At 37.8% G+C, this 26,484-nt stretch overlaps 1 protein-coding gene across 1 annotated transcript in view; it reads right to left on the reverse strand.

Annotated features, from left to right (window-relative positions):
* The window catches only part of dusp22b (dual specificity phosphatase 22b), a 42,595-nt gene extending 16,524 nt beyond the window's left edge, over positions 1-26,071 (reverse strand). The window contains exons 1-3 of the mRNA XM_088644053.1: positions 25,896-26,071; positions 18,024-18,057; positions 12,841-12,923 (exon numbers count right to left, since the gene is read on the reverse strand). Coding sequence (XP_088500179.1) covers positions 12,841-12,923; positions 18,024-18,057; positions 25,896-25,916 — 138 coding nt within the window. The 5' untranslated portion in view covers positions 25,917-26,071. The remainder of the gene's footprint in view (positions 1-12,840; positions 12,924-18,023; positions 18,058-25,895) is intronic.
* Positions 26,072-26,484: the final 413 nt, after the last annotated feature.

Genomic DNA, 26,484 nt, shown 5'->3' on the forward strand with positions numbered 1-26,484 from the left:
CAAGCAAATGAGAACGGTTTTCCATTTTTTCCCACTTGCTGACCAGTGACAGGTACACTGATTTGTTCAGAACTGTTTCGGCATGTTATGTAAACTGTATCATACCTGCCTGAACCTCCCACCCACTAACTCAACCATCACCCAGCTACGCACCAAAAGGATAGAAGACTTGCATCACAATCCCTAGTGATGGGCTAAATTTACGTAACAACCCCTGCTCTTCCGTGCTGTAGGGTCCCTTGGGCTGTGCTCTATTCTGTCTTTTCCTGTACGTGTGCCGTTCAAGATAAACCTTTTCGTAAGAACCAGCCCTGGGGAATGCTGGTATGAGCCCAGAATAAATGCTTTATTTCTGTGCGGACCATGGAGACTGTTACGCACCAAAATTTCCACTTCAAATTTATAAAGCTCTATTTATGAAGGTGGGGCACAGGCCATGAAACTGCATATGACGGCTATATATGAAGTGTGCAACTCCTCTGAATGTAACAATTTCTTATGAAGTCAGTCTTTCTGTCACTACTGAGAAAGAAGACAATATTTCTGAGCAAATATTGATTTGCTGCTTTTATCAGAATGAAATTGGCTAGCCCTTTTAAGATTTTTTTTTTTACAAATAGTGTAGTAAACGAAAACATTTATACTGCAGCTTCATTGTGGCTTTAAAACATCACGGAATATCATTAAAATTCATCAAGGCATTCATCAAATTCATAACGTTTTGTGGGACCCAGTAGTCCTGGAAAACCAGAAGCATAATACAACATGCCTTTCCTTGTAATGTATTTACAATCAAGCATATTCATGTTGGGGGAGATGGAATTCTCAAAATGTTCTACTTAGCACAAAATAAAGATTCATGTAGTGCTGGCTTCATAAATGTTTACATACAGTATATTGGAGCTATTTTAATATACCGTATGTAGTTATAATATTCTAACATCAAACTTTTTTCTATGATTATTAAGGTCTTTGTTATATATGCAATTAGACTATTTCTATTACTAATGGTATTCAAAGTAATGGTAACAGATTTTCTTGTTCTTGTTAAGCATAGAGAAGCAAAATCTCAGATTTTCCTTCTCTGGGTCTTCTTGTACACTGATAATGTGAACATCTGTAATTTTCTGCGTGCTCATAAATGAATGAATGTGTCCTGACATGTTCAGCTGCTCATGAGATTTTTTTACACACCTCATTTGTGCTCTTACGGTTTAACTGTCAAAACAACAGTGCGTTTCAACATTACTGGCACCTCAGGACCAATTCAGACCCCTGCTTCTGCTGCAATCATAAGGAATTTACCATAGAAATCTTGAAAATGAAATCATTTAATTTACATATGAAATGAAAACCTGAATACATCTTACTTATCCTATACCAGTGTTTTGAATGAATGTAATTTTGCTAGAATCGTTTTATTACATATTGTTTTACACTTCATGCATTAGTAAAATGTGGCGACAGAAGCTTTAGGTCCTAAGATAGATCTCATAAAGGTTTGTTAAGAAATCCTCATCCTTCAAGAAACTTACAGGACATTCTTGAATTGACTCCCCTGCGTTAAGTTTAGGCGGATCTATACCAATATTAATTTAACTCGATAAGTGAAACTTTAAATGTAACTTTGGTACAAGGCTAAAATAAAATTATTTGGCAAATTCTCCTTTTCACTTATTCTTGTAGATCATACAGTTTATTTTTAATTCTAGTCTCTGAAACCACTTTGAAAACTTTCTTACATATTTTAAATCTTTTCTTTATTATAATGAGATTAGAAAATAAATTTTCATGTCTGTATTAAATTGACCGATTATGCTAGAATATTAAATTAAGTCCAAAATATGAAATACCAAATTAAGTTCAAAACCCTTTGTACAGAATCGTGACTAATGATTTATTTTACGTCTGTAGTGAAAGTAAAATAAATGTTAAGAAAATGTACGCTTTATTTTGCTTGTGAGCTCCCACTGTTGTTTTTGTTATATTTTTTTCTTGTTAATTTTCTACTCTTGAAATTAATTGAGCAACTGCAGGTAAAGGGCACAAAGCCATCGAGCTACAACATTCAAAACCCAAACAATTACACACAGAAAGAGTGAACCGAGTTGATATCAAACACATAAATTTTCGATATGTTTCCGTCTTCTGGAATTGAATGTAAAAGTGCACAAAATGTCTTTTTATTCATACCTGGAAAACACAGGCGTCCTAGAGGCCAAATGATCAAGGACGTTACAGTAGTCATAAGACCCAGTGAACTACAAAACATAACTGAGACAGGAAAGGTTTCAAGTGTGTAACACTGGAACCAACACAGTAGTGGCAAGGAAACTGCAGTGTAAAGTGATACTTTTTTTCTCTTTTCCAAAAAGTCATGTTTTTGAAACATTCAAGGCGTCCTTTTTGTGTGGGTTGCGAGCTTCGACTTTGAAACCCTAAATCTCAGTCTTCGCTTTTTTTTCTGTTTCAATTGCAGTCTTAACCACCAAAACCTTCGCTTCAAAACTTCTCTTACTAGGCTGTGCCATTGTGATCCATTTCTGCTGGGAAGTGCTCTCTAACTCGCGGAGCTAACCCCACAGAGCCTACAGGGCTGTTTCTCTGGATGTCGTCTGAAGTCCACAGTGACTGTCTGCAAGTACTCAAGAGGTGCTGGCTGCCTTTCACCTGAAGGCTCTCTGGCATCTTTTAATTCTCACACTCAAACACTCAAAACAACTCAAACAGTTCACAAGATTTTATGTAAATTACTACTCTACAACGGACACACAAGTATCCTGTAGATGTGTAGATGGATTTTTGATGCACTAATTGTTCAACTGTTCATTTATCTCTGCTCTCCCTCATTAGCATGGTTGGGATATCTATATTGATCCTTCTAAGTAATCTACATTCTGGCTCACTGCTTCACCTCCAGTCACTCCGAAGAGCAAGGCTCACACACGAGCTGAAAACGCATGCACTGAGGCACAGATTTTGCAGAAGGCATTTTGTCATGGTGATACAGATAAGGTCTGGTGTCAGTGGCGATACAGATAAGGTCTGGTGACCTGTTTCAGAAGAACTCCTGATAGTGCTAAGATAAACTGCAACCTGGGAGCCGGGCTCTAGCAGCGACACAAATGAGATCAATCACTCAGCCCTTATCATCAAGAAGTCAGAAGGCATCCCTTCTCTTTTCACGACAAGCACATGACCAAAACGCAACATCAGAAGTTCACTGGTAACAAGCTCACAAATAAAAGGTGTCAAACACGTGTCACACTGTGACATGCAATTGTGTCAGAAGCAGTTAAATCAAACCTAAAAAGCAATAAACAATCTCATTTTGTCAAAGCTGTTGCTCACATGGGAACACCGATTCTCTGAATTGGCTGAATTTCTAACACTTATTCCCAGAGTTATTCCACAAATCCATGTAAGAAATCCCACTCCGAAGGAAAATGCAGCCAGCAGCAAACACTTTTACTATTGTGCGCGGGATGAGTAGACAGGAAGACGGGAAGGTGTTCACTTAAGAACCACCGGACTGATCGGTCACAAGAGCTGTTGACTACCAAAATGAGTCCTGCTTCTTTTGGAAGTGAATAGCTGTGCATTCCTACTATTCATTTTTGTAGGGCAAATACAAAGCATTAAGGTTGTTTTTATTTTTTACATATTATTTTCCCCCTTTTTAATATTCTGCTTGTTCTGTAAAGGCATATACAAATGACACTTTTCTTTAGCTTAATGAAGAACAGTATATGCGTGTTGCAAGATATGTCAGATGTTGGCTTAAATGCACAGGGATGAGTAACTGTTCTTGCTTTTCTATCTGAGGTATTTTGTAACATAAGGTTACAAACACCAAAGAATCACTAGATTTCTTTAGATGAATGTTTCACACACCATAAACAACAAAATCAAAAGTCTTTTTATGGCTTTGCATGCTAATCATTTCCACATTTCTGAAGAAACGCTCACAATTACAATGACACAATTGTGAAACGATTATAATGCTAATCCATAGGACACGATGGAGGGGCTTTTAAATCTAAAAACAGGAGGCTTTTCTTTTCTCAAAGGGTTATAGGAGTATGGACAGACTACCTAACCATGTTGTTGAAGCTGAAATCCTGGCATCTTTCAAGATCTTTTTGGGATCAGTTAGCTACTGCCAAAAAAGTTAGGTTCTATACATAATGATAGATCTTTCTTATGATCTCATGCACCTAAACCTTGGTGGGAAAAATCTTGGATTTTTATCTTGCCTGAAGAATGAGACATGAATTCTGAGGTTAAGACTCCTGCAGCTGTCTAAGAAGAAGGCATTATGATTCTTATCATGACAGACAGGCACGGGTGCCTGGTCAGACACAGATATTTATGAACACAATCAGAAATCTAGGAAACACCACTATTCCTCCCAGATAATTCACATACCACATAATATCTCCACTGGAGCTAATAGGTTTCAGTAAAAAAACACAAAAGAACCAAGATCTGAAAAGAGAAACTACTGACAGTGACTTTTTGTAAATGGAAAAAAATCAAGTATACTAAATAAAACAAGAATTTACTTGTGTTCTGCATTGACAATTATTGCTCCACACTAATTAAGCAAAGAGCTATGACACTCGACTCAGTTTTTGAAATCGCAGAGTGATAGCAGAACAAAAACAACTCACTCATTTTGTGCTATCTAAATATTTTAGCTGAAATGCATCAATGAACTTAGACTAATAGAGTAGAAGGCCTCTAATATCTAAGGGAAATTACTGAACCTTCTGAATTTTAAGATAATGCTATTTCATAAGGACTGACCAAAGAACACTAAAATGAATTCTTTTTTTCCCCTGTTTTCTTGGTATCATAGCTGCTGCTGTTAAAACGTAAAGTTTAATCTACTTCACGTGTTGGGTAATAACTTTAGGAACATAACATGGACTAAAACATTTTGTGAGTCTAATCAAAGCACCCTGCACTGATAGTTTGATGGCTTTAAGAAATGGACAGAAATCCCATTCGAAAATGCAGAGTAATCATTCTTGCACACTTCACTAAATTTCTCTTAGCAACGACCTATTTATGTAACATTATATTCGTTTTCGATTATTAGAGTGACTTCCAAGAAATTGATGAGTCTTATGTTGGTCTTAACTGCAAGGTTAAATCTGTTCAATGAAATGCAAATACTTAAAACCTCTGACACCTGGCCTCTCCTTTCACATTAACCAAAGAATGAAAAAAAGAATCTGAACTCATCACCATTGGTCATTTTCATCCAACACGACAACCTTCTTTTTTCTTGGGTTCTTTTTTTGGACAAGGGACATTTTAGTTGAAATCTGAATGTGGGGGCTGGTTTTCGTTTTTCAGTTGCATGAGGAAATCCTTTGGGTCCTATGAAGTATGTCCAAGACACCTACTTGTGTACCACTGAGACAGGCTCATTGCAGAACCGTTTCTTGTCTCACATCCTTCAGCATGTTGCTGGTGACTCAGTGAGGAACTGTAATATACTCATGTGCTGCATGAACCTTGGTGCTGTAAGTGACAGGATGCTAAAAGTTTAATACGTGAGAAAACTACACAGCTATAGTGTATAAAAGATACGTTAAACATGCTCAGACTCTTAAAAACGCCGACCAGCTCTCCATTGATGTTGCAAACTAGACAACTTTATCATCAGTTCTTTGTATCAAAAAACATGACCAGGAAGATCTATGAAACTGATCAGTTTGGAGAAAGTGTTTTAAAATGACAATGCTCCGGTATGCAACTGGACTGATTTGCACTATGAAATTATTTGTGTTCACCTGTCAATCCATTCTGAAGTTTCATCCTGTTCACTGTCACAAGCTGTTAAAGGCTCTGATGGCAGCCAAGCAAGGAAAATCTCCTGCTCTGTGAAGGGCCAGCAGATGGAAACTCCAGTACAGTGAGAAGTATTATAATTAGATATTAGCATCAGGATGCCAAGCAAGGTTTCTACTTAATTAGACATTCAAAATCATCCTGTGTCATCCTGAAGAGAAAACAAGAATTTTACATTAGCTTTCATAATCAGAGATCCAGTGGTTCGCTCAGGAGGTAGATCTAAATATTTTCAAACCCTTTAGGAAGAACAACATCGAATGAAAATTAATTATTATTAATGCATGATTCATTTTATTTATTGTAGTCAATAATAATGCATCATTTTATAAGCAGTGTTATTCAGCTTGATCTATAGTTATTCTATGTATCTATATATATTCAGCTAGATGTATAATATTCTGCTTCATAGAAAATAAGCTTGAGGGTCACACAGTCTTGCAGATTGCTTTCCAGCACTGACCTTAATGTCTTAACTGAATGGATTGATTTGATGAAAAGTTGAATCAACTATTTTCTGGGTCTTGAACAGTGGCACATTTTGAAGTATCTATAGCTATCCATTCATTATATAAAGAATCATAGTTATACTCATTCCATGTAGCGATTTTCCTTTTTAGAAAGAAACACTTCAATGGAAATCTGCTGCTGAAATGTTATCCTATCAAATTCTATCAAAAATGTGTAAGTTTATGCTACTGAACAAAAAGTAGCGTTTTTCTTTGTGTATGTAGAGAGGAACAAACAGTGTTAGTTCATAATGAGAACAACCTGACAATTAGTCAATTTGATCCGACTGGTAGATGTCATAGGTTAGCCACTAAAGAACTAAAGAAATTGGCTGCTCATGTACAGTTTGCCTGGAGTTATTATGACTTTGAGGTTTTGAAGATTTTGATCAATGTGACTAAAAAGTTACTAAATGATAAGCTTGGTTTCTTCTCACCCAATCTGAGTTGCATTAATAACAGTGAAAGTCGTTATATAACACTAGAAAACAATAGTGGAGGTTTTTTAACAATATTTGATGCTCATAACGTGCATATATTGTAAGTCCTAAACATAACACTTTTTTTCAAAGCATTGAACTTATTCATCTCAAAACACTTACAGTTACCTGTGTGCACTACCAGCAACAGTGTGCTCAACAAGAAAAAACAACATTATTACAGAAGAATACATAATACCGTAAGTAAAATCATTTTCCAGAAACCAGGCCTTACAAAGTGATTAATAAGATTTAAGTACAGTAGATGTAGCAATGTTTGTGTTTTTGATCAAGGGATTTGATCAAGATCTCATAAGAGTGGACATCTACCCTATAAGATCTTTACTGCACCTTGTCCTCAAAGGGCTGTTTGGTCAGGATTAGCAGGGCTGGCCACAGGGCTGAAAAAGCATACAATTCTGACATCCATTTTAAAAGACTAAGTAACTGTGTGTTCAGCTAAATTCACTGCAATTCATTTCACTGCTACTAAATAGTACATTTAAGGACTTTTCTATTGACCATCCAACAAGAAGTGAATTGTCCATGTTTCCTGCAGCTCAACACATCTTTATAATCTCTTATTTCTTAGAGAGCTTCTCAATGGGGGGACAAGCCTCCAAACGTTTTCTCAACTCCCCTTCAGTTTACCTGGCAGTCTGTGCGGTCAGACGTAGCATCGGTTGATTTCTTGTATCATCTTTTAAAATTATTTGCATTTTGGTTTATTATGTGTGTGATAGAAACTCGCCTGAAGTAGGCTCAATACACACGGTTCAAACAATTTTTCAACTGCTGATTCAGAATGATACATCTGTTGACTACAGGAAGACCCTCCTTGTCTTCTGTGGTGGTGATGCATGAAGAAGAACCTTCTGCTCTTGCACTTTTATTCACACTTACTCACATTTTGTGCACATTGCAGCCTTCCAATCTTGATGACAAAATAGTTTTTCGGTTATTCTGCAGTGTGCCTTGCGTGGTCATTTTCCCCTGTTTCACCACTTAAAAGCAAATACTAGCTCATGTACTTGCAGTGTGTATCAGCTGGCAAAAGGCTCTTGTTGATGATCAGGCTTTCCAATCATTCTGATATTGCTCTTATGAAATAATTGCACTGTAATTGTCAGCTATTGGACATTCTGTGGTGTTCTACCCCCTAGTGGTCAAGGGGGATATTGTTTGAAAGGTGAAATTCAAGGCAAGACCAATTAAGCCAAATCCTGAACATTAAATTTAAGCACTTACATCATTTACTGTCTGTAGAAGTAAAGGTGAAAAATGCAGAGCTGTGACAAACACAAAGTAGTCAATTGTGTCAAAACAGTAGCGATGCAGTTCTAAAAGTCTGCCATTTCAAACTAGCATTAGGTTTTCTAGCGTAATGAGTTACTCAAATCAAAAGCACTCATTTTAAACTGACAATGAAACAAAAAAGAACCATTTCTTTATTATCAGCTTTGCAAAAGTCTTACGTTTTAAAAATGTCTTTGGTTATTTTCCTTGAAATCAGTTTGAGATGGGAGCAAATGGAATCAAAAATGCTGATAGCACATTAGGGGCAAGACGAAATTTAATCATTTCTTCATTTTATGAGACCCGGGGCAAGTTCCTTCCACAGCAAACAGCATAACAGCAAAACTATAGTCAATAATTTGTAAAGAAATAAACTCAGGGTACCAACTTTGGCCCCATAAGGTGATTTATTCATAAAATCACATAAGTAATGTTATATTAAATATATATATTACATTGACATTTGGAACAAAATCCACTGAAATTGTCCAAATTTGGAACAGAATCTACCGAAATTTGCAAAACTGTGCATATGAAGTTTCTTCCTGCTCCAATATGAGGCGAGGTGAGTTTTTCACAGCAACAATCCATACAGTATGTGAGGGGGAGTATGTGAGAATATAGTCAAATACTTCAATGCATAATCCTTAGCAGGTTAAAACCATAAGGCAGCATTATGGTTTTTGTTCCCAGTAGAGATGGGTTACATGGAGGTCACAGAACTATTAGAAGAAGAAACATTCACAGATAGCCCACAGTGTTTTTAACCTGATCAATATCAGGCTTGGACCAGCTCGACTGGAGATTCAGGAAATGCATAAGGAAGTGTTCGTAAAAAGAATTGACACACTCAGGTCTGAAATTCTGCTTTCATAGCAGCGAACAGGCCTGTTCAGCAAATCACTAGAATTCCAGAGCTAAACAGGAAACTTCAGAACGAGTCACATAGTTTAGCCTAGACACAGAATTATAATTAAATCAATCATCATGCATACAGGAACAGGGCATTATGGACTGCTTTAAACTAGAGCAAAGATTCATTCACTTAAACAAAGAACAAGAGACCAGACAGAAATAAACCCACTCAAGACAACCATGATAAATACATGCCTAGATACTGTAGAATCCCCCAAGTAATGAATACGATTACAACAAGAGTTCTGTTCTTTTAAATACCAAACACACAGAAAATGGTTTGTTTCAAAATGTCAGTTTTTTTTTTAATTTTCCTGCTTACTAAAATATGACTAGTTCATTTTTTACATTTGAAAGCCATCATTTGGAACAAAAGTCAAAATATTTCTCTAAGCACAGACGTTTCCCTTTTTATTAAAAAAAATAATAATGTCACTGAAGGATTCTTACAACTATATCGGGATGACAGAAGAAGCAGGTCTGCAAAAATAAGCATCTCTCTTTGTTTCCCTAGCATGAGGGAGACTGCATCAACATGCCAGAACATGATCAACACGCTGCATGGTTATTGTTTCCTTACATCCTTCTTGTTATTCTGCAAGTATACAACTCCTTACAAAATCAATCTAAAATTGTCCTTTTTTGAACTCACCCCGTTTTAATTTCTCTCCCACGGGAGATGTGGTCAGACTGTGATTTCTGGACCTGAATTAACTAACCTTTCAGTAGATAGAGGTGCTCAAATCTCAGCCCTTTAGGTTCACATGCCCTACCATAAAACCCTCATCCTCATCACCGGTCAAAGGGTGATTTGTATATCTCCAAGAAACCCAAGAGAGCGTTCTCTTAAGCAAATTCTGGATGAAGCCCAAGTAAAGTCTCCAATGAGACATTATTGGAGCACAGAAAGGATCAGCACTCTGGACAGAGGAAGAGGTGGTCTTTCAGAGCCTCATGAACGTACCCGCCACGCTTTCCTGATAACTTCGTTACGAAGCTGAATCGCTCGCTTGGTAATTTCTCTGATATGACATCACAACAGTGGTTCCCAGTTACTGGACAAGAATGCACAAACTCCTCTGAGCCCTCTTGCTTGTAGATCAATGGTTTTATGGACCCTATTACCCCTTCAAGTAAGGCAGAGCGGGGAAAAAGAAGGCTCATAAAATGTGAGATTTTCAGTCCCGACTGCAGAAATCACACCTAGTTTGCCAGGAATCTTGGTGTGAAGAATAGGATAAGGGTTGCAAAGAAGAGGAGTTCATTCAGCTCATCTGAATGCTCTTGGTTGCAAGTAATGAATTGATCTGGGAATCTCACCCAGCTGCTTCTCAAAGGAGAATGTGGTATTAGTTTGAACAACATAGCTAGTGAGCTGGAGAAGGAGTTACTGTACTTCAAATCTAAGGTTCTTTTCATATTTCGACTTATTCATAATTCAGCATTACAGATGCCTTGTGAGATCAGGCCCTGCAAATGTCTGCTTCCCACAAACTGCATGCAGTCCTGTGCTAATCAGCAGAGCTACTGATCACCATAATTCACTCCCTACAACACTGAGGGAATTATGCAAGACTGATAATTTTGTTACATAACTGTGTAGCTGTTCAGCTCGGTGATGTGACTTTAACGTGCTTAGCAACTATAAGCAATAACATGCAGTTGCTAAGCTCGTAAAAGTATGCAAATATGGCATTTTATCTTTTTTTTTTAACAAATGTGACCAATGACAAAAACATGAAATTAAAAACCCTGACATCTCACACCCAGGATGTTAATGTCTTCTCCCTGTTCTGTAAACAATTACTTCAGCTATTTTCACAATGAGTGCGCAAACATCTGTAAAATCGACAAAAAATAAAGGGTGTACTGACCTTAGTGTGTTTACTTTTCTACTTTTACAATTACCTTTTCTTCAAATTAAATACCGGTAAAAAAATACCAAATTTACTTTAATCTTAAGTCTTTTCAAATGGATTGCCCAGCACTTTTTAAATACTTGCAAGAGGAAATAAAAAAACGTAGTTTTAACATGAGCAAAAGAAATGTAATGTTAAAAAATAAACACACACAGAAATCAAACCATACACATGAAAAATACCTTAAATTATGCTTTGCAATTTAATTCTAATTTCTTCATAAGAAAAGCAATATCTTACTGTACATTCAAAACATAACTAGGCATATCTGGAGGTGTCTATAATATATATGCTTTAGTTTTTTTTAAAAAAGTGTTCAAACACTAGCTTTAGACTTTAGTCTATGTCGCTGTTAAAAATTATTTATAAACTATATATGAACATGTGATAATTGATGCTATAAACGGTTATAGACTCTAAGATTAGGGATAGAGGTTTGCTTTGAACTATGGTGAAGATTAGGGCTTGTTACTCATGTTATTATTCTGTAGTTGAAACAGTTTTTACGATATTGTGACCTCATTCAATTTACAATTATACCTCAAAGGGATTAAAAACATAAATACTATTAGTTTAAGTACTCATTTGTTGCATTTTGAATGGCTCTCCACATATATTTAATTTATAAAGTGTTAATAATTCCACTTTTACTTCAACCAATGGAAAGTAGATCTATGACCACAATACATTTTAGAAAATATATTAAGTAAAGGCATCTCAATGTGAAAAAAACAAACATTTACAGGAATGAAAACAGAAGTATCACAAATGGCTTTGTGTTGATGTTCTAAAAAACGTTCAAATGCAATAAATATGGCTGCTTAAATCTCCTAGAAATAGAAATGAATGGCCAAAGATTGGCTCCCCTTCATCGGATTGTAAAGGCAGCTCACAGTGAAGTCAGCTCACTAATTGGTCTTTGATAGTTGTGACTCACAAGCAAACCAGTCTTGAAGAACAAAATAGATTTAAAAATCTCTTATATTCTCTTTATTGATTGTGCACAACATGAAATTGCATGCATTGTTCAGTAACATCAGTATTAATGTTTTTAATACTATATTAAGATTGCCTACAAACTTAAAATTGTGAAGGGTTTGAAAAGTACAGCAGTGATGTACTCAAGGTTGAAAATCTGCCTGGGAATAACTGTGCTTTGTTAAAGCATAACAGGCTATATATTTACTGCTGGAAAACACCAGCATGGCCAACACTGTTATCAGCCTTTCAACAATGCCCTTCAGATGTGCATGAAATGCAAATATGCAGAACACGAATTTCAAAAAATGTAATTTTTCTGCAACAAACTTTTAGGGTTAAAATTATCCCAACACACGTGATTATTGCACAGCCCCCCCTCGTTTTCAATACCTGCTCAGTCCAGTCCAGACTCACAGCAAACCAGAGACTGAAAGCACATTTCTACTGAATAATCGAACAGATTTCATTGTAAATAATGAAAATGAGTATTTAAAATAAATATCAGATTTTGCCGTGGTAGGACTTTTGAGAGTACAAGGGAAGCCCTTCTTTCAGGGCCATTTCCATTTTCTTCTGTCCAGAGACGACATCTGATTGAGCCACACCGGCTGCCTGCTCTCGGTGTGTAGGTTTATCCTGCAACGAGGTCTCCAGCCAGCGTTCACAAGCCGACTTCATTAATAATCCAGATTCAGCCACCAATCCACTCAGACAAAACCCCTCAGAAGGGATGTAAGTGGAACGGTGCGCCATTACCCATCACGATTTAGGCCTTGTCCAGCTTTAGGTCTTCAAAATCCTTCATGATAACCGGTCTCATCACATGGTGTCAACACCATTATCAGAGCAAGATTAAATAACACATTTCTGGGTTCTTACCTGAAGCATTGGTGCAGCACTGTCATGTATAGAAAGAATGTGTGTAATGTTGTGCTTGGAAAGCTGCTCTCGGTCTCGGGCATCTGAAAATATGGAATTATTTATTAATGAGGACATTAAAAAAAATATAGATCATGCACATGTAGCATCAGATTTAATTTTCCCCACAAAGCCCCAGACAGACTCTGCCTCACAAACAAACATATGGCCAGAAAAACAAGATTTTCTCATCTTGAACTGAAAGAAAAACCGGAAAACCAGTGTTTCTAAAACAGTCCAACACCTTTGCACAAAAGTACTAAAACAACAAATGTTCTAACCAATTTTTGTCTGCAAAAGGAAGCCAAATGTTCTTTACATCTCATAGATGTATTTATGGAATTACTTACAAGCTGTCTGTTCTAAGATTTGACTAAAAGCTAATTCAAGAGAAAGAGAAAAAGCTTTATTAAACACCATGCGACATTGAAACTCTTTAACAAGAAATAGTTTAATGTGTTAAACATGAATATTATCTATGTTTTGACACAGAGACCCCAAATATCCAGCTGTATTTAAGACTTTTAATCTATTTTAACTTGCCTTTGGAAAAGGGACACAATCATTAATATATTTATAACATTACCGATATTGTATGGTACTTACTGTATGGTTTTAAAATATAATACATACGATTAAATCAATCCTAACACAAAGATACAAACTAATAAAAACTGGTAGAGCACGAATTTTACACAGGCTCTGAATCAATTATCTACGCAGGTGGAAACGTATTTATTTGTGAAATATTTACAGGTTCATATCGGGAGAACGGGAGGTCAGTGAAATGACTGTTTAAAGTAGTCACTCTTTCAATGAGCTACTGGCACGTCCTGTTTGAGGTCGATATAATAATCTTGCACAGGCCGTCAAAGAGAACAGCATCTGGATGGTAAAGGAGAACCCAAATGTTAATTTTTAGATAGATGTTTCTCTCCACACAGCAGATATATGTGAGAGTTCAACTATTTTCCCCAAATACTAACAGGCTGAAATGTATACTTTACAATTTAGTATAGGGGACCAAGTGATGTGACCATCATGTGACCAATACATGATGTATTTCACCTTAAGACCACAAAACACAGTTTGTATACTTAATTTGTTGTTTAACTGTTTGAAGGGGACATTATTTTTAGCCTTTGCCAGAGCTGTCTGGTAGTTTATCAGAGAGCATTCAAACCAAAATCACTTTGACTTGACAAACAGACTTCTGTTGCATACAGTATCACTGGTATTTTCTCCCTGTGTTTAAAAGTGACTCAGGCAAAAAAAAACTTCAGCTTCTCCTGAAGCGCATACAAAACAATTTTTCAACCTAAACATCAGAACATTTTATTCAAGTCTGCTGTCCAAAGTACAGCTGGGAAAATGTAGCATTTTTGTCCCCTAATAAGAAAAATATTTAATAAAACTTCTAACTCAAAGCTCAGAAAGACATTTTGTCTTAACAAAACTAGAAACAGTGAAAATTAAGTGAATGATATTCAAATGCAATTGTTTTACTATTTAGTTTTGTTTTAATTTAATAAGCCTTTTATTCTCAAAGTTCAGGCTCTTAAAAGGGGAACAGTGCTGTAACTTGTCTCTCTCTCTTAAATCACCGTTTTTGAAAAAGATACCAATGCTATTTTGAAAATGCACATAAAACGAAAAGTGTAACCATGACCTTTCAGCTTTCAAGTTTGAAACACCGTTGTTGTCGTATAGTTTCTCCATGGCTAACAATCCACAAGAGAAAGTGTGATTTTACAGCAGTTCTAGTTTTTGATCTCAAGCGAAATTTTTAACTGTACAGTACAGTTCAATAGTGTTCAACACATCTTCAAAATGTTACAGCTTATATGTTTAAAATGCCTCTTACATTTCTACAGAAAATATTGTTACTATTTATCGAAATTTTAAAATACTGTCATTAATTGCAGAGAAAAATCTTACAAACACTGGTAACGGGCATAAGTGCTACCTTTCACAATTACTCCACGCACCTCAGAAAATGGGTGTAACTCTATATTAATTACTGTATTTGCTCAATCCCAGCTTTCGGATAGAGGTACGACATTAAAGGTTTAGCAATCTAAACGTTTCAGAGGATTTAAAATAAACACAGCACTCACTGTAACACAGATAAAGGAAAAGACCGAAATATTGACAGTAATTACTTGCCTTAACTTGAAATTTGAATACATTCGATTAGCGATGCTGTCAAAAAATATATTGTAACAGGCATAATTGTGCTTAAATTTTCAACATCAATTTCTGCTACGCCAGTAGAAGCCGGAAGGCGACTCAACCTGAAATTTTCGCACAACTGTCCCCAGAAGTTCATGGTCCCAGGGGACTCCTACAGCACTGGTGCACATTTCTATGATTTTCAGCTTTTTGTCTCAGACACATATGGAGAGCGCCGCTTGCTGGTGCAAGTCCATTCCAACCGATTTCTTAAACTTTTCACATATTTTTTTGTTTCAAGGGCATCTTTACTCCTTTTGTTAATATCTTCTGATATCAGGTAAAAAATAATATTACTAAATGTACAGCAGTGTGATGCATTTCACACTTTCCACGCTGTAAGGCATTCTGAAAATTGTACTACTGAAATATTATTAATTATTAATTAATTAATTAATTAATATTAAACATTATTCTAACTTCAGACACCTGGCATTGAAAATTCATTACATCAAAAAAAAAAAGCTTGGTTTCTTTAAGAGGAAGCAGTTCCTGCATCTGTAAATGGATGCTAAAGAAAGGGCATCAAGTATCCAAGCAATTACAATTGGATGTTTCTTCACAAATGCTATTAAATGCTAAATTCCAGAAATAATGCAAGTGATTCATGAAAAAGACAGACATAAAACTCAAAAGTCAACTCAATGCTGCTTAGAACATATTTCCTTTATAATTCCTAGACAAGAGAAAACGCCTTCCATGTGTCCAGTGCTGACGCTTTCCAGGCCTAATGGAATGGCAAAAAACAAACACAGACCTACAGTAACTGTCACTGGGATCGTGTCAGTCATGTATTTCTATGCAACATCTCACACAATCTAGAATTAGCGTTTTTGTGCTCATACACAACCACCCAAAATGTCATCATCGCATTTTCTTGATCTTTGCAAAACGTGAGCGAACTCCAAACAGCTTTGGTCCATCTTTTATAACCAGGCGCACTGAATCCCAGTTTCTGAGGGGGTGGGGGCTGTTCAGAAGGAGCTTTGTGCAGCGACAGTACTGCCTTTGTCTGTTCAGGGGTGTTGCCGAAGTAGTCTGCTGATCCATGTCAGAACCATGTCCTATTGAAACTGAATGCAGCCCTGCGTTTCACCAATTGATACCTTAAAGGGGAACTGAAAGAACTGCATAACCATTGTCACGAGATAATGTGCAATTAGACATTTTTTAATCTGAAAAATAATAAAATAGCTCATCTCTGAAAGCGAATAAGCGTACTTCAAAACCCGCTTTTTCCTGGCTAATGCCTCTCAACGAACAGCAGATATAGATGAACAAACACCTCTGCCAGATGGAAGAAGTTGCAATTTAATGCAGAACTCAACTATCCTCACAGAAGCAAGTAAACAGTGACTAACGAACCATAAACGGTTTCTGCAAAAAAACGTACAAATAAAATACAAAAGGCTTAGAAACCTTAACCTCCCTTCATAATTATGTAAATTAAAACCATCATACAGCTCATACTCTAGCTTTTTACCACAGAGACATGTTTAATATATTTTACTGTACCTTCCTCTTATTGCACTGTGCAGTGTCTTAGGATGTTGTACTGTGAAAGGAGCTATATAAAATTAAGGTTATTGATAAGTTCTTTACAGCAGCATTTACTGGGCACATCAAGTTTTAGATGTATAGCTGAAGCAAGAATATAAACATATAGAGATACAAATTGGATAGGGTCCCACTTGATGTCAGTATAATATAAGAATGTATTAATAGACATGTTGAATATTATTCAAAGGATTACTTAGAGAAGTGAATAATCAAGAGACTCTTGTTTAATCGAATAAGGTTCAATATTAAGAAAAAGGAAAACACTTTGCTCGGTGAGGTGCTTTTAAAATGAGTGTGTAACATTTTTAGATTTTATTAAGTAAGTAACATTATCCAGTCTAGAAATCTTTTGGTTTTTTTTTGGGGGGGGGGGGTTAATATTCCTTTTTCATCAGGGGCATGCAGAAATTTGGATGGCACAGTGTATTAATCCAATTTTTTTAAAGCAAGGCAAACTATGCATGAGTGTTATAGAGTCTAACCCATCAAATTTACCAGTTAAATCCAATTGACGCATTGTCAGGTGTTATTAACATCATTTGTTCCTCTCTGCACATCCATAAAGTAAAAGATTACTTTTGTACAATACAGATCTACCAGTGTTAACTGTTAGCTGAAACAAAAGGGCTACAATTTCGGCAGAAGATCACCATAGAATTTTTTCTGCAGAAAAAAAATGAAAAACACTTGATTGACAACAGCAGAACAATACAAAATATCAAAGACCTCTGCACAGCAGTGGAAGTCTTAGCCTTAGCTTTGACAAACTAATGTAGAAGACCTGTTTATTTCCCCCTGTTAATGTCTCCCCATCTTTCACTACCATCAGGGGACCACTGCTTTAAAACATCCCACTTTGCACACTGGGTGCATGAGGTCAGTTTGCATTTACGCAAGACAGCTCTGAGCTCTTGAAATGAGTTCAGACCTTTACCCCAAGAGCAACACATGGAACTGGGTAGTTGTAGCATGGCACATATCTGTCCTTGAAATCAGAGGAAGTGGCAAGGATACCTGCAAATACTACTAAGTGGTTGAAATTGCTGCTAGGTGCACGATTTACTCCTTCACTCCTTTCCTGATACAGGTATTTTAAAGTCTGTTGCAATCATTTTTCAGTGCTCTCAACTGAAATGGGGGCATTTAAGGCCACTGTCAAGTGAATTAGATGCAGTTTGTGTAGAATTACAGACCAGTTCCAGGTTTTGGGGAGTGTGCTTAAAACTATAATAATATCTCTCACTTCTTGCTGTATGAGCATACAATGTCCCTAAAGAGCCAAACAAATGTATGTCGAACTGCCATGTTCACACTGGCGGTGAATATTGTTTTTAAAATGGTTTATAACGTACCTTTAAAGTTCCCAAGATACAGATGAGGGAGGACCTAGAAAACCAAGAGAAACATAGTTTGAGTTGAAAGAAAAATGGCCCAGTGCACACTTGAGTGTCCACTGGGGTAGTTTATCAGCTGAGGTAATGACAGGATTGGGGTAGTTCCAGGACATGCTTCCTGCTCTTCATGTCATGCAAAAAAAGAGGAAAGCAGGGGGGGGTGGGGGGGGTGATGATGGAATTAGACACATGCAGAGATTTTTTTTTTTGCATTTTGGCTGGAAAAGTTGGTTTTTCCCAGCTTTCCTTTGGAAGCTTGTCCTGCACCGTGGTTGAAAGAGAACAGGAAAATTTCTGTTTCCCTTTCACAAAGCAGCCTTCACCAGTAAAGTAGTTAGTACAACTGGCTTAGTATGAGCATGTTTTCCAGCGTTTCTCTTACCCAGACTGATTTTACTTTGAACGATCTCGAATCTCGCTTCAGCACTGCCATTTCTGCCCAGCAAAGCCTACAGGGAGCCCGACTTCAATTTGTGAAGCTCCTGCTGTTCATGCTGGGTGTTACGATTGGCGGCTCTGATAGCCTGAAGTGCATTGTAATGCCGGCTAAGAGTTTGAGACGCTGTCTGGTTGGGTGCATCCAGGACAGGAGAGACGTGATCGACCAGGTGAGGTAGTTTCTGTTTTTACTAACTGTCCTATACTGTTACTTCAATTTACTTCCCCATTTCACATTCTTACACAACAGACCAGATTCTGGGTAGAGAGAGGCTCCGCAGCCACTCTTGACAGCTCAAGTATTAAGTAGAAAACACCTAATTCTTTTACATGGGAGCATGACAGGGATCAAACTGATCCGGACCATTCAGAACCTGCCAGTCGAATCTACCCAACATGCCTCTGGGAGGAGGAGGTGAGGAGCCTGTTCAAACACTGCGAGAACACGCGAACACCACACAGACAGCCGCTCGAGCCCAGAACCCCAGCCAGCACCTTGGAGTTAGGAGAGAGCACGCTGCCATGCTGTCCTGAATCCACACACACCTTCTAAAATCACACACTGCTCCTAACGCCCCCAAACCTCCATCTACATTTCTGCAGTCTTTCGGAAAGTGCCCGTGTCATTTTCTCAGCTCCATCCTGAAAGTTCTCTCTTGTACAGCATGCGTGTTTAGCCAGAGTTAACGTCTCTCACGTGGAGGAACAGAAGAGCACTCTGCCTAATGTATCCCTGAACTTACCCAAATGGAAAAAAAATCAGGAAAGTGCTTGCCTTGCTGTTTTGTGCTTTACTTAATCACACATTTCATTATGTTCTTTTTCATCGCTCATATAATTCTAAGGTTCTGGAGAGTCGTAATTCAGTACATATCGTACCTCCCGTTCAACCTGGTTTCATCTAGCACAGACAGTGCAGAAACGTTCTGTGGGAAAATAATTGTCTCCCTGGTTACATAATTGCCATACAATCCAGTTCGCTATGAAAGTGTTTTTTTAGAGCTACACCTTTTTTTTTCTCCCCATCAGACATCTTGCAGAAGCCAGCCATGTGTTTTTATTCATGAATATAATATTCATGGTTATGTCTGACTTTTCCAGATACCTGTCCTTTTTGTTTTAACTAGCAAGGTAGCGCATATACAATATTTTATCCAATGTTTTCCCATTCTAAAGAAATAGTATATACACACAATTTATAAACAGCTGCTTCCCGTGATGAGCAAAAATAAAAAATATAAAGAGTATTGGAAGGCATCCTGGAAAAGGCAGATCACCCAGCCACCAGCTGGTCCCATGAGCAGCATCCACAGTGCATTATGGGAAGGAGCAGCTGAACCCTTGACCACAAGAGTTACCCAGAATCTCCTCCTTCCCTACAAGAACCACCTGTCCTGCAGGTTGCTTTGCCACTAACAGCAAACAGGCAACTAAGCCTTGGATCCAGGAGTTTCTTATGAGTTCCCACTACATCAGAAAATAAGAAAGGTTCTAAATGATATGTGGCCATTGGACCCATCCAGCCTGTCTGGTAGTTAGCAGCAAATTGATCCAAGGATCTCATCCAGATGTCTGCTGCAGGAAACTTGGCCAACAACATGGCTGGGTCGCTTGTCCAGTACTCTCACAACCCTTTGGATACACGCCTCTCCTCTGGTTCGCTCTCAGGGATGACTCTGAATGCTTGCAGTCTGTCTCCCTTGCAGTCACCTCTGTTCGAGTCTGAGACTGGGTCCCTGACGCATTGCTGTCGCAGAGGGAGAAGTGAATAAACAGGCTTGGAAAGTATGTGAGAAAGGAATGTGGACCATGCCTTACTATAACTGGTTATATCTCTAGTAACGTGAGAATTAGTGCCTAACCACACATACACTTGTTGAATACACAGTAGAATGTTAATGCAAGGGAACAGCTTAAATGTTCGTCTAAGAAAATTAACATCTGTGCCTCATGAAAGACTAACGTAATCACCAACCTAATTTCGTTTTGGGTCATTACATATATAATGTGAAACATGGCCATTTTTATATTAGCCCCCTTTGATTTCAATTCTATTTTATAAATCCGTTTTCCCTTGGGAGAAATGGCTAGGGTGTAAATATTTGGCATGAGTGACACTCGGTTCAGTTTAACTAATTTTGACCCTCATCTTCCATAACTGGCACAGGGAGATGATTCAGGGGGTCATGTTAAAACTCTTGAGTGAGGCCATTTTTTTAATTATATTAATATTTTTGCAAAACGTACAACAACAAAAATTGCCTTTTTCTGTGACCTCTGCATCCCATCCATCATGCATAACCTTGGATCTTGTCCTCATTTTGATATGCTGTGGTCTAGGCTCACCCACTGCTGGTTCAGACACAGCACAGACCTGAATGTGGAGTGACAGATGAGGCTTGTGATCGACCTGACAATACAATTAGCATAATTCAATGTTGTTGTTTTTTCTACTTAATTATTAATTGTTGTGAACTGCTGTGGGTGGATTAGATTTGCGTTATTTAACTAAGAAGATCCATTGACCAGTGATAAAAAAACATATACAATTGACTTTAATGAAAACGATTATTGAAAATCCGCCTTTATGAAGTGAAGTAGACTTAGCCTAGACCAGCTGTAATAACTGGTTTGACGTGCAATGAGTAAGGACAAAACCCTAGAAGCATCTAACTCTTTGTGGAATGTCACCATTCAGGGGGTTGGTTGAGACTTTAAAGACTGAAGTTCTCTCAATGTCTGTCATGCACTTTTGGTTTCAGGTCACCTCACCAGTCATTGCCTCCACTTAAAAGTTTACTTTCTGTTTTTAGTTACCACTGTCAGACAACAGTAACTGGAGTGCTTGATATAAAAAAAACACCCAAAGATATACCTGAAGAGTTGTGTAAGAATCTGTAAGGATTAGGCAAATCATGGTGGTACTGTATCTAGGGGTTCTGGAGAGACGCTTTAGGATTCTATGTAATGCATCTGAGCACTGCTCACAAACTGTTGGGTGAGCCTATAGTATTACAAAGTGTTTTGGAGTTTTTCTTCAGTTTTAATTTTCTGGAGAAGAACGTTATTGGTTGTGCATCATGGAGGACTACAGACGCTAAAGGGTTCTGAGTCTAGGAGCGCAACAGGGTTTCTTTATTACAGTGACACATGTCAGCACCATAAGCTAATGCAGCTGAAATGTAAGAACTAGAAAGCATGCTGTATATAACCGTCCAGCGTGGGAGTAACTGAGGGCTGGTACGCATTGCATCTGCTGATGAGAAACAAACAACCGATATTTACTTCCTGTCACTATGTTTGATTCTTTGTAGAAACTGGAAATATGCTGACATCACTGGGGCTGACAACTGGAAAAGAGAGAACTTGCAATCTGACAAGGAGAGGAAAAAACAATGAAGGCTTGGTTGCAATGTACTCAGTAATTTAGTGGATTGTAAATGATGGATATGCACAATTTAACATATGAGAAGAGTAATAAACATAATCCAGGTTTCTGTGTCATAAGTGAGAAGAAGTTGAATATCATAGAATTCGGCAATGTTTGCATTGTACATTTCACAGAAACGTTCATGGAATTTCAAAAGAAGCCCCATTTGCCATCTTTAAAATGCCATTCATACCAGGACTTTCATAAAACCTTTTGGAAATTAGCGTGTGATAGGAAATAGAAACAATCCTCAAACCCTGTTGCGGACAGTGCCGAAATGTGTCATCACAGTCAAAGCTGGAATGTCCCTGCATGTGTGATTATTTTAGACCTTGAAATTCATATGTTCTGTTTCCGATTGGCCTCCCTGTTAACTCTTCTTTTCTACACTGATTTCCTTCCAGAAACATTGGATCGCCAAATATAATAATAACAACGCAAGAGAATGTGAGCTGTCTTAATTCAGCGCTCGTACAACAAGCACAAAGCAGGCTGAGGCTTTCTGAGCCACTGAGTAAGCTTCTATAATTGTACCATTATCTAAAACAATAACCACTGCAGCAGAAACTGCTCCAAGAGACACAGAGGGGAGTGTGGACATTTAAAATAACACCAGACTATGAGCAATTACTGAGAGCAGGCATCAAGAAATGTACTGTCCTGCGCTATAATACCGCTCTGTTCTCATAAGCTGACATTTCTCATTATTTATAGCTTCAGCTGTTTTTGAGAGTACATATAAACGGGGAAAATTAGTCATTTAATAACCCCACACTAATCAGACTACACTCAACATGCTTCTATATTTTTTTGTTGCCAATATCTGCTACTTCCTCAAGGAACTTACCATTAACTGTGAGGAATGACATTACTGCATTAGGAAAAACGTGATTCTGGGGCATACCTGTACCTGTTGCACTTTCGATGCAACAGATCATTGTGCTCTGCAGAGGATCAGACAAAAAACAATCAATATCCTTTAGAAAAAAAAATGGACCTTATTTAACCATGTTCTTTCTTAAATAGTCACATTACAGTTTTAACGTCTTCTCATAAAGAATTTGGTGTGTAAACAAATGACAGTAATTTAAAACCAAGCATACTGTAGCACTGCAGTAGCCAAACCTGTATGAAATCATATCAAAAAGCCTGTTAACCATACATGCACATCTTTTACCCATTAGTCCTGGGTGACTACTTCTTCATAGGAGGGGACCCATTTTATCAGTATGGCTATCTTATTTTTCAATTATCATATCTGTAAAATGCAACAAAAAGATGTTACCATTTAGTGGCCTCTGACCTCACCTCGATCAAATCAGCTAAGCTCATGATCATAATAATGTTGCACCCCACACCCTTATCAGCACTTCCTACAAGTGTCATATGGGGCCCATCATTAGTTGAGACACAGTAGAGTTAAATACAAAGATTACAGGTAACCTTCAAAGTGAAGCAATTACACACCTATTACTATGAAGATTTTTTTTGTTATCCAGTGCACTCACCTGTTAAATATAAGCTATAGAGGGCAACTGAATCTGTAACAACAGTTAATATATTATTTTTCAATTTAGCAGCACATTCAGTTTTAAAACAATATATTATTTAGCTTCACAATCTTGATACTAACTGTTTGTATCTTAAGGTAAACAGCAAGTTCCTCCAATAATATAAGATTAATAAAGACCCAACAATCTTCAACAAAAAGTGTTTGACTCTAGGAGAACTCATACCTTTTGCTGTGCAAGACAAACACAGTGAAAGCAACTAAGCTTTTGAAGCTAAAAGGGAACATGAGATTTCCCACATAAATAAAGCTGCAACCCTACCAGGAAAAGCAAAGTGAAAATACAGCAGGCGGATGAATAGATGAGGCCTAGGAGTATTCCAACAATATTCCTGTGGAAAACAATACAGGAATCTCCACTAAAGAGAAACAAATTGTCACACAATGCATTCCTTTACTGAAAGAAAGGCTTTCCCACAAATAGAAGTGCAAGACCATGACACAATCAAGGAGCAGGTTCAGACATCCGATGAAATGATGGCCCAACTCAAGGCTAAATTTAGAATCCGATTTTGGCAGCAGTCCCAAAGTCTTCATCTACACGGAGAACTGCTATTGAGTTTGTCATTATCAACCGCCAGTCCAAGACAGCTAAGGCCTTTCAGGGAGAGAAGGTGCATATCAGATCCAAATCTGATATTCAAATCCTGGGTGGAGACCGCTCAGGTAGTGTGGCTATTTTATAAGAAAAGAAGATGTGAGCTGGTTCATGGGCAGAGAGAGAGACTGATTCTGTTTGTACCATCATAAACGGTGTGTTCTTTGAAATCTTTCAGGGGCCTTCGATCACAGCCAAAGAGGATGTCCCGCCATTTGACCAAGTGAAAGGATGAGTTACTGTTCAGGACAGGAGGCACAGGTGATGCCTGCTGATCAGAAGACACACGTGGCTGAATCCAACAGCCTTGCATCTGAATGGACCCACACTGCTTATCAAGAACTGACAAAAACCCAAAAGCCCAAGGGCGAGGTCACAAACGATAGCGTTCTTCTCGCACAAGATATCTCTATTTGTAAGCATAAAATACTGCCCAAACCACCTTTCCACATCAGGTTTTGAGAGTGATGCGGCGAATAAGGGTTTGTCAGGAGTCTCAACACAGATCTCCTTTGACGAGCCGTGTGTCATGACAGGGATGTCACCCAGGACGATATTAACGCTGTCACAATTTCTCCCAAGGGCAAATACGCATAGAAAAATCAAAACACGTCAAGGCTTTAAGTAACTGTTTTCATGTGGAATTACGAGTGTCCTGCTTTTTCGGTATATTTTTGTCGCATGATGCCCCTTAAAAATCGACTTCGGCAGCTACTGATTTTTTTTAGTCAAAAACACGGATACTCCACCGGTTTCGAAAAGTAGGCGTGTATGTCGTTGGGGTTTTTTTTCCCAGCCTGTCACTCAGCGGGTCTCACTGATCACTACTCCGGGACTCTGTTCAAGTTTTAGTCCTAAGGTTTACCCACCCACACATACATCTACGCTGAATGAAACGTTTTGACAATATTAGCTTTCAGCAGAGAGAACAGGGGTGTGGTGTGCAATAATCACGGCTGTTTCATATAGGTATGGTTCATAATGATTAAAAAAAACATGTTTAACTCAGAGGGCATGGAATAAATACAGTAGGTTTGTTATATTGGGAGTATCGGGACATAATTAGGTATACGCAAATTAAAATAAAAGACCTACGTGAATTGAAATAGATTTTAGAATACCCTAGATTATGTGAATTAACACTTTCGTTTATCACCTTCGATCGCCAGACACCGACAAACACCTCACTAAAACTTTTTTTCCCAAGCTAGATCTGATAAAACCAAAAGAAAAAAAAAGAAATCAGGTTACACGGAAATGCACAGGCACACAGACACACAGTACATTTCTACAAAGTTACAGCCCACTTGATTGCACAAAATGTGTGGGCGTCTGTGACAGCTAAATTGCTAGATTACAGCGAAGATCCAAGCAGCCCCGTACAATGGGAGTTAAACAGCGTAACATTAACTCACTTACAGCAATGTGACAACACCAATGAGCGATTGTACCCCACAGATTATTGAGCAAGCATCCCAGACTTTGACTATGCTCCGTCATCTCTGAGACAGACTGACATACAGTACAGTCATTAATATACAGTACACTTAGACATCACGAATATCACTATATCAGAGTACACAGAAAGCACTACATTTAAAGCAAGTCTCGTGTCTGCAGTTACGACTCCTCGACGCACAGAAAAGATATCCGAATACGAAAAAAAAAAACTTTAATCTTTTGGTATGTGCTATGCAAATGCAAAAGGAGACTCCATATAAACCACAGAGAACACTGAATCACAAAACTTCAGATATTAACAATTTCATCAAGGGAATGCATACAAATAATTACCTTGTTTATTCCATTTCCCATTGTTACGGAGGGCTTCAGCACATCGGGTGCGCGGCTTTACAATGCACAATTTCTTCGGTTTTAAGGTGATTTTAATACTAAGCGATAGCCTTAGGTCCTTCTGTGCTGGCTATCAAGCTCCCAGTATCTACAAGCACCAGAAAGTCAGATTTGCGTAGTGCACCGTAGGAGCTGTAGTTCTTCAGAAGGTTTGTGGTTGGCTAAGCATCTGCTCGTAAGGGAAAATGAACTACATATCCCAGCCTTTGCCTTCTATTCAAAGGCGTAACAAAAATCTGCCTTTTAAATGCTAAAATCGAGCAATTTGGGGGTGGTGCACTCCCAGTAAAGTGAACGAAGACGAGGCTGAAGTTTGCACACAAACTTCTTATGAAGACGTACTTTGTTTTTCTTGTTCACATTAAAATTATTGTAACAGCACTCATATTGCTGTGCAGAATCACGTCAGAAAAGAAAAGAAGTCGAAATCTATTTGGTCACGTTTTTTTCTCATCATCTAAGAAGAACAAGAAAGCCACAATCAGAAAATAAAAATGTGAATTATGTTTACAAATAATCACGCCCTTTC

Source organism: Lepisosteus platostomus, chromosome 8, assembly GCF_059453375.1.
Source record: "Lepisosteus platostomus isolate fLepPlt1 chromosome 8, fLepPlt1.hap1, whole genome shotgun sequence".
NCBI classification, from domain to species: Eukaryota; Metazoa; Chordata; class Actinopteri; order Semionotiformes; family Lepisosteidae; genus Lepisosteus; species Lepisosteus platostomus.